This window comes from Lissotriton vulgaris, chromosome 6 (genome assembly GCF_964263255.1).
Source record: "Lissotriton vulgaris chromosome 6, aLisVul1.2, whole genome shotgun sequence".
Taxonomy (NCBI): Eukaryota; Metazoa; Chordata; class Amphibia; order Caudata; family Salamandridae; genus Lissotriton; species Lissotriton vulgaris.
The window spans coordinates 582,403,307-582,417,599 of record NC_141694.1 but is presented as its reverse complement, the minus strand read 5'-3'; the positions used below and the strand labels follow the sequence as shown (position 1 = coordinate 582,417,599).

General features: G+C 44.8%; 1 protein-coding gene across 3 annotated transcripts in view; it reads right to left on the bottom strand.

The window, feature by feature from the left end:
- The window catches only part of NT5E (5'-nucleotidase ecto), a 428,517-nt gene that overhangs the window by 229,283 nt on the left and 184,941 nt on the right, over nt 1-14,293 (bottom strand). For all 3 annotated transcript variants that reach the window (XR_015296621.1, XM_086926572.1, XM_086926573.1), the window contains exon 4: nt 2,494-2,691. Coding sequence is in view for 2 of the 3 variants with exons in the window: in XM_086926572.1 (XP_086782698.1) it covers nt 2,494-2,691 (198 nt within the window). In the remaining variant the exon portion in view is untranslated. The remainder of the gene's footprint in view (nt 1-2,493; nt 2,692-14,293) is intronic.

Sequence of the window (14,293 nt, the reverse complement as noted above, 5' to 3'; positions counted from 1 at the left end):
ATGCATAGCCTGCCTTAGCAAAAGACAAGACCTCCTGCCCAGAACAGTTTGGCAATACAAACTGGCAGTCTAAAAGTTTGCACAGCAGAGGATTGCAACTATTTGTCCAGTGGACAAAATGTACTTCTATCCCCAAACAATATGTTAAAGGTGTCTGGCAACAAGAACTCCACACCACTGCAGAGAGGCTTCACAGATGGGAAGTTTATTTATTCCAAGATAATTGAAAGCTCCGAACGCCCTAAGACTTGCCTTTGACACTTCCATTGGAAAATACATTCAAACCATAAGGCTTTCTAGGAGACATTCTGAATCTCTAGAAAGGCAACGAACAGGGGCACAGAGAGGGGATAGTGGGTCAGATTAGCTTTTCAGGCAAACCACAATCTGTAGGTAAAGCTTTTAGAGGTAAAATTATTTCCCCCCTGTAGTGCGTTTGAGGGCCCCATTAACATATTCTGATGAAAGTGGAGCTGAGGAAAGGCCTAGAGGGGTGAGAAAAGGAATTCAACAACTGTAATAGATGCAAGCAGATCAAGGCAATGGGCAGCATGCTTTGTTACGACTAAGATGTGTAGGGATGGAAAGAGAGCCAGATCTAGAGGGTGAATAGACAATATACTCACTGTTTCTAATATTCCGTGGCTAGGGTTTTGGGCAAAAAGAGAAAGATGTTTAACTTTCGGCACTTTGGTTTATACACTGATACTACAACTAGCCAATATAATATAGAGATCAGTTCTTCACAGCATTGTTAACAGCACCTAAGGACAAGAGATCCAAAGGACAGAAACGCTCCAGATTTTCAATGGACAGTTAAACCTGTGTGGGTACCGCTTATGCTTCACAAACTAATAGATATAGGGAAAGCATATACATTAATTTCAAATATTAGTCAAATTAATTTGTTTGCCTAGTTCAAGCTCTGGCATTCTAACCCAGGTGATCGGTAGCCTGCTGAACACCTGTGATTGGCAGATCTTTACAGAAGGCATTTGACGAACACATTTAGAGTTGGAGCAAGCACAGTGATAGGCTCATGGGTCCCATAATAGCAAGAGAAAACTGCAGAGTAGCTACAACTGATCTTGACAATTTATGTTAGATGCCTGCTGAAAGGAAGAACGATGCCTGTGCAAGCCTGGACAGGCAGCTATCAAGCGTTTTGCAAGGTCAAAATGGATTGCAAAGTTTAGACTTCACACATAGAGTTGCTAACTTAACACTTTGTGAACTCTGACACGTTTCGCAACTGAGCAAAGGTTTGTTTTGTTTGAAAATACTAGTACATAAATACCTAACCTAAATTAGATGAAGATAGGAGTGCATTTCTATTTGTGGCACAACGACAATGGCTGGCAGCTCAGATTGTTCAGGTTTAATGGAAATATTTTTGAATGGAGCAATTCAAATGCTGGCAGACCATCATACAGAAATTTGGCAAACTCAGCTTGTCAATGAGATGATTAGATCTACATTTGATTTCCTTGATGTATTCCTTTCAGAGGAGTGGAATGGATGAAAACCAACTGCTTGAAACTCAACTCGGACAAGACGGAAGTGTTGATCTTTGGAAACAAGAACTCCACCTGGGACTCCATCTGGTGGCTGTCTTAGCTCGGCCCGACACATATACCCTTCAACCATCAAGTAACCTGGGAATTATCTTAGACGACAAACTAAACATGGCCTGACGGGTGAATAGAGTCAGCTCCTTCTGCTTCTACGTACTATGCATTCTCAGAAAAATCTTCACATGGATCCCTAAGATTACCAAGTTTACCTTCACTCAAGCCCTAGTTACCCCAGACTAGACTACGACAATGCACTCTAAGCTATAATCTCCAACCTCCTACACCACTTCAGACCACCCAGACGCCGCAGCTAGACTCATCCTGGACCTCCTACGGAGCACACACAGCAAGCCATATCTCAAGGAACACCATTGGTTACACATTCATAAAGGCTGCCAATTTAAACTCCTCCCATTTGCACACAAGGCACTACACAACACTGGAGCAGCATACCTGAATTGCTGCCTTCACTTACATCAACCCACCAGACACCTATGCTATGCCTGACTTTCCCTTGCACACCCTCTGCAAAAGTAGAAAGGGTGGCCTACCCTTCTCCTACACCACACCCAAAATATGGAACAGCCTCCCTCAACACATTAGGGCCACCTCCACACTTTTTGAATTCCACAAGAGGCTAAAGACCAGGCTCTTCAACTAGCCCTCAACAGATGACCTACACACCTGCTTCAGGCTTAGGTGATAAGTCCTGTTCTACAAATCCATATAACATAATATAACAAAAGATAAGAAATGGGTCTACCTACCTGTCAAAACAGTCATTGCTCTATTAACATCAACTGAAGAGGAGACAATTTTTCAGTGTGTTTTTTTGCGCTGGAATACCTTTGACTGATTAACAGGGTGTAAAAACATGGGGCAGTGACCAACAGAGACAAGGGGTTGTTGTTTAACTTACCTTCAGGAATGCTGCTGTCCAATAGAATAGGATTGCCGGATGATTGCACCACATTTCCTTGATCGTCAAAGTCAACTTTTAAAAATCCAAGGTACTTTCCAAAAGCGTAAGCCTGCACAACAGGCACAGCACGGCCATCATCTGATGTTACCATGAACGGATAGGGCCCCGCCGGTACTTCACTGGAAGGTGGGGAGCCTAAAAAACATGAGAATACAGTTGAAGTTGAATATCCCAAATGTAGTTGAGAACTTCCAACATACCTCCTAAACCATGGAAAAGATCACGACTGTGTGGAAGTTTCAGTTTAATGACACACATTACTGACATACTGTCTGACATGCTTTAGCAACAAGATAGGGACCCTTCGAGTGAACACAATCCAGTTAATAGGACGCTGATGCTTTCACCCATTCCAGCTTACAGAAAGCATTCAACAAAACAAGCATTTGCAATGCAATCGGTCTTGCCTTTGGGACCTTATATGTATTTAGCTATGCAGCACATTAGCCTGGGTGCTGAAACATCTACTGTTCTTTAACATGGTGGAAAGTAAGCACCAAACTGCGTGACACATGGAGAGAAATATTGCCTTTCAGTGGGAAATAGTATAGTCCAAAGCTCTGTTTTTAATATAAAACCAGGGCCTTTGGTGGTCGTATCACTGAAAAAACTATTTAAAAAAAATCTTATTGTCTACGGGTGCTCGTGGAAGACAATTTCTATGGACTGGAATTTAGAGAATGCTAAAGTGATTCTTGTATTTTACTGACCTCTGTTGGTAGTTTTCTATCAAGAAAGTTATATAGAGGCAGTTGCCAGAAAAAAAAAAGAAAAAAAGAAAGTTCCTCAGCAGAAAGCAATTCTGGTATTTTACAGACCTCTACTGGACCTTTTTTTATTAGGACACTTAAATAGAGGCAGTTGAACAGAAAAAAAAGTCCCTAAGCGGAAGCAGACAAGTCCTAGGGGTGATCTCCAGAGCCCACAAACTACATATACATATAAGTATATACTAATATATAAGTATATACTAAAGTATATACCAGAGGCCTGGATTGCTCGACCTAAAAACAAAAAGGTTTTATGGCAAAATTCTACTGTCAAGTCTTTTTTTGGCATATATTTTCTTCCACAGGTGTGCTTTTAGCAAACGATTTCTCATGCTACTTGGGTGTGTACAACGAGGGAAGAGCCTACCGGCTGCTTCTCTCACTTCTAGGCAAGGGTTCAGATAAGTACTCCTTCCTTTAATTTCCACATTCACTTAAAAGTGGGACTCTGCACCACTAAAGAGATTAAAAAGCGACTTTGCTGCCATAACAAACGACCAGGGGCAGAGAACCTCCATTACATTCTGTAGCGCTCAGGATGTGCAATACGGCAAGAGTCTGGAAGCGATCCCTCAAGATAAGTAAAACCAGCTTTGTTTAATGAAGTAACAGAGGCGAGCAGCCCAGCATTTTCAAACCCAAAACATTCTGTAACCCTAGGGTGACCAACTTGCATAGTTGCAAATTCAGGACAGTGAGTGTAAAAATTCAGAACAAATTTAGGACAAAAATTCAGGACAGAAAGTCAAAATTCAGGACAAAACTTAGGGACAAAAAAGGAACATTTTCCGGACACATCAGAGGAGATTGCGCAATAATATATAAGTAAATAGACAACCAACATAAGTACAAGTCAAAATATGTTTATATTACGTTGAGACAATTGTGCACTTCACACTGGTACCTAATACTAGACACTACTAGCAGCAAAACACAAGTTATTGATACAGGGTGCTGTTACGCCAGGTGCGGTTCCCATTCTGCTCCCTCAATTGCGTAGAAATATGTTCTATATCTAGCTTCAAAAATGTGCTGTCACCAATCATCCTCTAATAGCCTTGGGGCCTCATTTATGAAAAGTGACGCATCGCTGCGTGAAAACTGCGATGCGTCTCTTTTCACTGCGCTCTCCTTGCGACACCAATGATGTGTCATATTTACAGTATGACGCATCATGGCGCAAGGAGTTACAGATACGTCAGTATTTCTGACGTATCTGCATGGCGCAAAAGTGACGCATTGCTGGAGTGTGTAACAAAAGTGACGCAACTCCAGCAATGTGTCCTTTCACATGGGGCAAGCCCCATGTGAAAGGGCCTGCGTCAGTCTTACGCCTGCTGTGAGGCAGGCGTAAGAAATTTACGCATTTGTGTCCTAGAATTGGTGCAGTGAAATCTTATAGATTTCACTGCGTCACTTCTATGACCCTTTCTTGCATCAAAACGCCCCCCCTGCGTACATTATACCTGGCATAGGTATAATGTAGCGCAGGGGTTTACAAAGTGACGCATCTTCCTAGATGCGTCACTTTGTAAATATGGTGCAACAAGGCACATTTTTTACGCTGCTGGTGCGTCACTAAAAGTGACGCACCGGCGGCGTAAAAGTGACGCACAGTCTCATAAATGAGGCCCTCGGGATTTAGTAGTGAGAAACACAGAATTATGGGTCCTTACCAGAAACATCATTCCGAAGAGAGGCAAGTTGTACCGTATAGTGATAAATTATGGATCGATTCGGCCCACGAAATTAAAAAAAACTGTATTGTGGTTGCAAAACAGCATTAATGTCTCTCAGATGTACGGCTTGGCTTTAAAATCGTTCCTGTATTTTGTTTTATGGACTTTGTTATTGTTATGTGAAACAAAACAAATGACAGATGGTCATTATGTTCCCAGATGAATAAAACATTAGGGGTTGTCTTGTTTTGTTCTTATCACCCAGAGCAATGCATGTATTTGATGGCAGATCTTTCTCCCCAGCTCTTCGAGCCTTGATCAAATTCTCATTGTGATTGGTTACGATCTGGAAATGTTCCCACACGTTCTTTCCTTTATCTCTCCTGCACGTGCAGTGCCAAAGGAATAGCTATGAAACTGAAAACAAGGTCACCTGGTCGTCGTGCAGATGAACTTTACCAAAAAGAAATAGAAATTCTTAAACCTGTCCAGCAGAAATGAAGCAAAGAGCCCAAGGATAAAGTCAATCTAAGGTGCATTTGAAAATAAAAAACGCACTAAGTACCAAAAGGACAAGTATGCACCCACAATGTATCACTGAGAAAAAAATACGAAATCAGATGCCCATCGTCACGCTAGAATATATGAGCATTGGCTCACAAACATGAAAACTGCAGGAAGTAATAAAAACTGCACAGAACAAAACTCAATGCACACTAGGGCATATAAGCTGTCTACCAAATCAAATGACATATGAAAGAATTTCACTTAGAATGACTTAGTGGAGTATGCATCAACTGAAAGGCTTTGTGACTGACCCAGTGGGCACATGTTCTAGATCCAGCAGGTTCACACAGCCTTTCATTCTCCTAAAGTCAATAATATTTAGCTGGATAACAATATACACCTATTGCTTGGGCTCAAAAGACTTGTTAGAGTAAACATGGACTTTACTTGTTCAAGTTCTTTGTTTTTGTTATTCCAATATTATTATGGTTTTAATGTGTATTGCAATTTCAGGTTTTTCCTGAGACTTAACTCCAACACGGCCCAAACAATCTGGCCCAGAAAAGTAATCTGGTTTGTGTGTGAATTACTTGGCTCTACCTAGGTACTTTGGTAAAAGAAACCAAGCAAAGATAAAACACATGCTGTATGTGCAATAAGTAACCAAAACATTATACTAAAGAACACAAAATATCCAAACCAAGTTGGCGCAAAGGAAAAAATTACAATAAAACAAATGCTGCAAAAACAAAGAGAATGAGAATATTGGTATGCAAATTATAAAATAGAATTTAACTGATCCATAGCAAATAATTTGAAAATGGTGTTTAACCTTTTTTCGTGGTGGAAATGCAAAAACCAAGAAAAAAAACTCAAGGTGTCTTCCATATCACCATGTCATAGGCGCCCTCAGGGGCTGTCTCACAAGTGGAAAATGTAAGTAGATGCTCCCACTGAACATTTTTACTTATGGGCATGGAAATATTTTTGGAAATAGAAAATCTTTAGAAAGCGTGTAAGCATTAGGAGAGGCTGAGAAGAGCACCATGATGTCACAATAATGTTGGATTGGTCCTGTTCTTACCTTGAATATTCTATCAAAAGCTCAGAGAGAGAATTTTACACACAAACATCACAATAAATCAATCAATCAATCAGTCAACCAGTAAACTTATAAAGCACACTACATACCCATTAGGGTCTCAAGTCGCTGGGGGGGGGAAGGGGTGCTGCTACTGATTGAAGAGCCAGGTCTTGAGGAGTCTTATAAAGGCCAGTAGGTCTTGGGTCTGCCGTAGTTTTGTGGGGAGGGTGTTCCAGGTCTTGGCGGCGAGGTGGGAGAAGGATCTGCCGCCGGCGGTCATTCTTTGGATGCTAGGGACTGTGGCGAGGGCGAGGTCTGCAGAGTGGAGCTGGCAGGTGGGGGTGTAGAAGCTGAGCCGTCTGTTAAGGTATGCTGGGCCGGTGTTGTGGAGAGCTTTGTGCGCGTGGAGGAGGAGCTTGAAGGTGACCCTCTTGTTGACGGGGAGCCAGTGCAAGTCTCTCAGGTGGGGGGTGATGTGGCTGCTTCGGGGGATGTCGAGGATCAGGCGTGCCGAGGCGTTCTGGATGCATTGCAGCCATCTCAGGAGCTCGGCCAACGTTCATGCGTAGAGGGAGTTTCCGTAGTCCAGCCTGCTGGTGACGAGGGTTTGGGTGACTGTTTTTCTCGTTTCAGTGGGGATCCACTTGTAAATCCTGCGGAGCATTCAGAAGGTGTTGAAGCAGGATGAGGAGATGGCGTTGACCTGCTTCATGGAGAGGGTGGCATTGAGGATGACCCCTAGGTTGCGTGCGTGGTCGGTGGGTGTCGGTGCTATTCCCAGGAGTCTTCCCAGGCTAAGGGGGTGGAGCCGAGGATGAGGACCTCCGTCTTGTCTGTTTCAGCTTCAGTCAGCTGTTCTTCATCCATTCAGCGACGTCCGTTATTCCTTCGTGGAGGTTGGTTTTGGCGTTGTGAGGGTCTTTAGTAAGGGTGAAGATTACCTGGGTTTAGTTGGCGTAGGAGATTATGTTGAGGTCATGCTGTCGGGGGACATGGGCGAGGGGTGCCATGCAGATGTTGAACAGCGTTGGGCTGAGGGAAGAGCCCTGGAGTACGCCGCAGATAATCTCGGTGGCTTTGGAGCGGAAGGGGGGAGGCGGACGCCCTGAGTTCTGCCGGAGAGAAACGATGTGGTCCAACCTTGGGCCTTCTCTTGGATTCCGGTGTTGTGTAGGCGTGTTTGTAGTGTGTTGTGGTAGACCGTGTCGAAGGCGACTGACAGGTCCAGGAGGATGAGGGCCGCTGTTTCTCCGTTGTCAAGCAGGGTCCTGATGTCATCGGTGGCGGCGATGAGGGAGGTTTCGGTGCTGTGGTTGCTGCTGAAACTGGACTGGGATGGGTCCAAGATGTTGTTCTCCTCGAGGTAGTGGGTCAGTTGTTTGTTGACGATTTTCTCTGTGACCTTTGCCAGGAATGGAAGCAGGAAGATGGGTCGGAAGTTCTTGAGGCCCTTGGGGTCCGCCTTGGCTTTCTTGAGTAAGGAGTTTATCTCGGCGTGCTTCCAGCTCTTCGGGAAGGTTGCTGTCTCGAAGGAGATGTTGATTACTCTCCGGAGATGGGGTTCGATGGCTGTGCTGGCTTTGTTGAATATGTGGTGAGGGCATGGGTCTAATGGTGATCTGGAGTGAATGGTGTTCATGATCTTGCTGGTGTCCTCGCTGTTGACGCTGGTCCAGGATAGCAGGCGGTTGGTGCGGGTGGTGGTCGTGGGGGTGGGGGTTGTCGGGGATGTCTTGGTGCTGAAGCTGTCGTAGATGTCGGCGATCTTGCAGTGGAAGAAGGTGGCCAGTGAGTCGCACAGGTCTTGCGCAGGCTGGATGTCGTTGGTGTTGGAGCTTGGGTTGGAGAGTTCCTTCAGGATGTTGAAGAGCTCTTTGCTGTTGTGAGCCTTGTTCTCTTGGTGGTCCTTGAAGGAGGCCCTCTTGGCAGCTCTGATGAGTTGATGGGTTCTGTAGGTGGTGTTCCTGTGGGCTGTGTAGCTGTCCGGTGATCGTTCGCAGAGCCAGTTCTTCTCCAATTTTCTGCATGCTCGTTTGGAGGCATGGAGGTCTTTGGTGAACCAGGTGGCTTTCTTGCTGGTGCGGTTGCTGGGGGGTGACTTGAGCAGGGCAAGTGTGTTGGCACAGTCGCTGATCCATTGTCTGAGGTTGCGTGCGACGGTGTCGGGATCGGTGGAGTCAGCGGGCGGGTTCGGGGTGAGGGTGGCGGTTAACTGGTCTTCTGTGACTTTGCTCCAGCAGCGTTTAGGCCTCTGTTGAGTGCGGTGGTGCATGGTGGGCTTCCTGAAGGTGAAGTGGATGCAGTGGTGGTCTGTCCAGTCGGGTTCGGTGGTGTGGTTAAAGGAGACGTGGGGGCTTGTGGTGAAGATGGGGTCGAGCGTGTGGCTGGTTCGGTGGGTGGGTGTTGTCACAAGCTGTCTGAGTCCGAGGTTGGCGAGGTTATTGATTAGGGTGGTGGAGTTGGCGTCGTTTTTGGTCTCGAGTTAGAAGTTCAGGTCTCCTAGGAGGATGTAGTCTGTGGAGGGGAGGGCGTGGGTGCTGATGAAGTTGTCGATGGAGTAGCTGAACTGCGGTTGGGGTCCGGGGGGGGTCTGTAGATGAGGGTTCCTCTGAGGGTGGTGTTGGGGTCGGTGTGGATCTGGAAGTGCATGTGTTCGGCGGTGCTGAGGATGTAGTCGGTGTTGTTCAAGACTGAGGGTGTTCCTGTGGACGATGGCGATTCCCCCTCCTACTCCATTGGAACGGACTCTGCGGGTGATCGTGTAGCCTTCCGGGATAGCTATGGCGATGTCAGGTGCTGAGGCGGGGTTCAACCAGGTCTCTGACAGGAAGGCGACGTCCGGGGTGGTGGAGTCGAGAAGGTCCCAGAGTTTGACGGCGTGTTTGCGGGTGGAGCGGGTGTTGAGGAGGATGCAGTTGAGGTAGTTCGGTATCCTGGTTGGTGGTTTGGCTGGCCGGAGGCTGGTGAAGCTGCAGCTCTGGCAGGAGAAGGGTCCTTGGGTGCGCATCGGGGTGGCCTGGTAACAGGTGTGATCTCGGCCGGTGTTGAGTGCTTAGAGAGTGCTGGCACAGCTATATACCCATACAACTTTTCTGTCTTCTGTTATTGAATTCAAGGGAAGTTGACGCCAAGACCACATATAGGGCCTGTTTGTGATGCCGGTCAGACCGACTGTCCGATCCCCGCATACGCGATTTAATTCCGACTGCTGATGCCGGGAAAGTTCCACCTGCCGCATTACGATGCAACCGCTACTACTGCGGTGATCTCATCTACGGCAATGCACATACCCCCAATATGTCACTGAAAATGTTAGCAAAATCACAGGAAACATGTGATATGTACACACATGCATGACATATGTGGGGAAATACCTTGTGCACCATGTACCCCATTGCTGGAATGTGGTGATCTGTGTGCAGTCCAGTCAATGGGGATACATGCCCCCTAAGGACTTACCTGCATTCCGGTGTCCACAGGGGTCGTAATCTTCGGGGTTCAGCTGCTGTGGTGTAGGGGGAAGCTGGAGAAAGGGATCCAGGCTGGAGACTGTCAGGTAGAAGCTGATTTAGGTGAGTGTGTACTCCAAATCCATTGTTTCCGATGACTCTAGGCAGGTGGTCAGACCACCACGGTTGGGTCGTTGGAAGCAAACGTGATCTGGACGGCGGTCGTAGATCCCTGTACTGCCCTATGGATGTTGTTTTTCTCAGTTCGCCATCTCAGCAATCAAAGAAAGGTTATTGGAGTCTGTGGTCTTTGAGCAGTCGGTCAGAGTACAGGATGCATGTTCGTAATCCGGCGGTTGGACCGACTGCTTCTGACAAGACCGTGGGGGTTATACCACTTCCGACAGGACCACGGAAGCCGGTCCGTCTGGCATCGTAATCAAGTCCAAAGTTTCTAGATCTGGTAAACAATTTTCATCAAAATATGATGCTGAAGGATACTGATGTGGAAAGGGTAAACTAATTAACAGATACAAGTTGTGTAGGTAGACTAGTATCTTACATAACAGTCAATGACAGTAAAATTGGAATGATAATGATGTTGCAATGTTTATATAAAACATAATGAAACAGTATTTAAAAGAAAGCGAAAGATGATTTTCCAGTTGAAACTTGTCAACTGTTGGGCAGCAACTTCCTCTGTCGCACCTCTGGATCCTGTAGCCGGAGAAAGGAAGATCCACAAGTGCAAACATACTTCTTTACCAGAAGCTGAATCTCTTTAGTCACGTGACTCATCAGGATGCTGTCGCTACCAACCTTGGAAAAATGTAGGCAAAGACATTGCAAGATGGTAGTGGAAACAATGGGCCCGATTCGCAAAGATAAACTTACACTTTGTGTACGTTTACTGATTTTGGTATTAACAAAGCAAAACTTAAAACCGAAAGTCTACCTTTATTTAGATGAAAAGACTAACTTTACTTCTGAATATTGAAAAGTAGGAAACCTTTGGTCTATGTTTACCTTTGTGAAATGGGCCCTATGCTCCTAAATTTATAAACTCTTCATTGGTCTTGGACTACTGCTCACTAAAGAAGTAAGCATATTCCCAGCATCAAGTCCGTGCAGATCAAGGGCCTGAATCACAAAAGTAAACTTACACTTTGGTGTAAGTTTACAACTTTTCGGTATTCACAAAGGTAAACTTAGACCAAAAGTCTAACTTTACTACGTTTTGGTATTCACAAACGTAAACTTAGACCAAAAGTCTAACTTTACTCATAGTAACTTACCTTTGTGAATACCGAAAAGTTGTATAGTAGCTTACCTTTGTGAATACCGAAAAGTAGTAAAGTTAGACTTTTGGCTTAAGCTTACCTTTTTGAATAGGACCCCATATTTGTAATATCTTCAAATCAATGATTTTAACTATTTAATAATTTCTAAGCCCCCCGCTTCGCTCATATAGGTTACATAGGAAATAGCAATCTACTTCACAAACCTCTTTGTTCCCTGTCGTCCATCTAAAAACCTTAAGCCCAATGAACCAGTATGTTGTTGCCAAAGTTATGTGTGTAGACTAAACTGTAGAAGAAAACTAATCATTTGGACAGGTGAAAGGATAAGTACTCCTCCACTAATGATGACGTTTTCAACATAAAATTATTCAAGGCCATAATGCATTTTGTCATGAAGCCACAGAATTTCACTTTTGGCATGCACCAAGAACTTTTGCTTGACGATTTGTCCAGTCCCCTTTATTATAGCCTGACAGCGGATCCAGTAATTATCAGGGAAATGTTGTTAAGGATTATACACAAAAGACAACCATTTAATTCCAAATACCCCAGTGTACAGTAATTCTTCCTTTTCATGTCCTACGACTCCTGCCCCTGAATTAGATCATGTGTTATTCCAAATAAAATTGGGCGCAATATAACTGCACAGTTAAAGGAGCAATATCCTAACTTGTCACTCAAGGTCTTTTGTGGATTACTTTAAAGCCACAAGCTGGGGTTCTGAAAGCACTATTCTGGAAATAAAGCCTTCAATTGTATGCTCCATACATGTGGACAGTGTATTTCTCTCTTCTTCTTCTTCTTTCTTTCTTTTTTTGGATTGGGTCAGCTTAGTGCTTACATATCGCGCCAGGATACTTTGTAGTAGCAGAGCGCGTAATAAAATGTTTTATAACATAACATAACATATTTCCTGGGCTTATTCTAGGGAAGAGATAATAGACTTGCCTACCTTTAACTACTTTCCCCGTATGGATCAAAGCACGTTTTCTCTACCTCTTTGATGCTTACTCTTAAGCAGAAAATCAACTTAAGACAATGTAAAATGTCCTTCAGTAATCCAGAACGTTACATGGAGTAAGAATAGAAATTAAGAACAGTTTTATTTATACAACCCATGAAAATAATTGCATTCTACAACATATTATATATGACTATTGCACTTTAGATGCATGATAAACAAGCTTTGCAAAAGTCAACAAGACTGTCTTTTATGTACTACTACATGCAAACAAAGACATGGACAAATGGCCATAAACGACAAGTGCCAGGTCACTGTGTAACCGGCTGCATGGCACCACAAGCTTAGGAAATAAAACATGGGGCTCAAGCATAGGAAAAAAAGGAAGAAACTGGTTGCACATAGACACAGCATAAATAGTCTGCACATTTGTGCTTGCCATTGTTTAAAAGTGCTAGCAAATTAAAGCCAGAACTAAAAGCCTTCACCAAAACCTACTGGTTTTGGTGAAGTTTGTTGTTTTTCCTCAGTGAAACGACCTAGCTACAATATGTATCCGCAGATATAGATCCTGTACTGATGGCTCAAGCGGTACCTCAATGATGAGACCCAACAGACAAAAAACATTCTGGGGTTGTTTGAGGTCTTCGTCGGAATGCACTGGCCAGAAGAAAATATTGGGCATAAGATTAATTCAAGCATTTCACTCTTTATATTTTTATTTTTCTGACTGGTTACAACTGTGATCACTGTTATTATCTCTAAGGGGATGGCAGTTGTTTTTATTGTCATGGTCATCACTGTGGTGGCAGTTGTTGTTATCCTTTTTGAGTCTACAATTATGGTAAGTGCTGTGGTCTCTGCCATGTTGGAAGTCGTGGTCATGCTGGGTCCCTGTTGTGGTTACTAAAGTTGCCGCAGCTGTGGTTACTGCTGTTGACAGTTTTTGCTTCTGTTGTTCCAGTTAAAGTAGCAAATGTGATTGATGCAGTGGCCCCTGTTGTACATGTGTGGCTTCTGCTGTAGCACTTGTGTTCTGTGCCAAGTAAGATCATCGCCTTGCACATGTAATAGGTAACTTTGCGACATTCACTTTGGACATCAGTATAGATGGGTGAAAGGATGCGGTTGTGACCTATATAAAATTTGGACGAAGTGGGAGATAACCAATAGTGTTAACACTCCATGGGGGATATTCACAAGGACTTATTTCCGATTTATCCCCACCTTAACGCATCAAAAGTGGAGATAGATTTAACACCCCATTCACAAGCTGGTGCAAACTGCAGACATCGCCAGTATTCCCGCGATAACTGCCCCTAATTTATCTCCACGGTGGACACCACCAACTAACCCTAATGAGATGCAGAGTAGGCGTTCCAGTGCAAAAACACATGAAAAAAAACCACAAAACCGCTTTCACAACTAACTGCTAGATCTGCGATGCAAACCAAAAACTAGTGAGAAGCCGCTGTAACAGCAGGGAATTAACACCTGCCTTTTGCTGGTGTTAAGCAGGACGACTACCTGCAGCATAAAAGGTAGCCCAGCCAAGAGCCACACCTGAAGACCCACAGATGCCATGGACACAATGATCATGGAATGCGGATACCCATGAGGGCCACAACACCCACCGCAACCACCCCAGGCCCGCCACCACCTCCAGGACCCTCCCACCCACCACCAGACCACAGAGGCATTATACACAAAGATAGCGGACCCACCTGAAATGCACCTGCCGCCCAGACCCAACGCCAGAAGAGGACATTGCCCACTACAGGCCCAAAAGGACAACCATCCCCTGCATCCTGACTCACATCCCCCACCTGCTGACGGTCCCAACCCAGCAGACAACCAACATCACTCCGCAGACAAAGCTGCCGGCTGAGCAGCACATGCCGGCCTCTGGTACCATCCAACCCACAACTGCCAGAGTCGGAGGAGTCACACAGCCAGCTCATCCAAGGTCATCACACATAACACCAG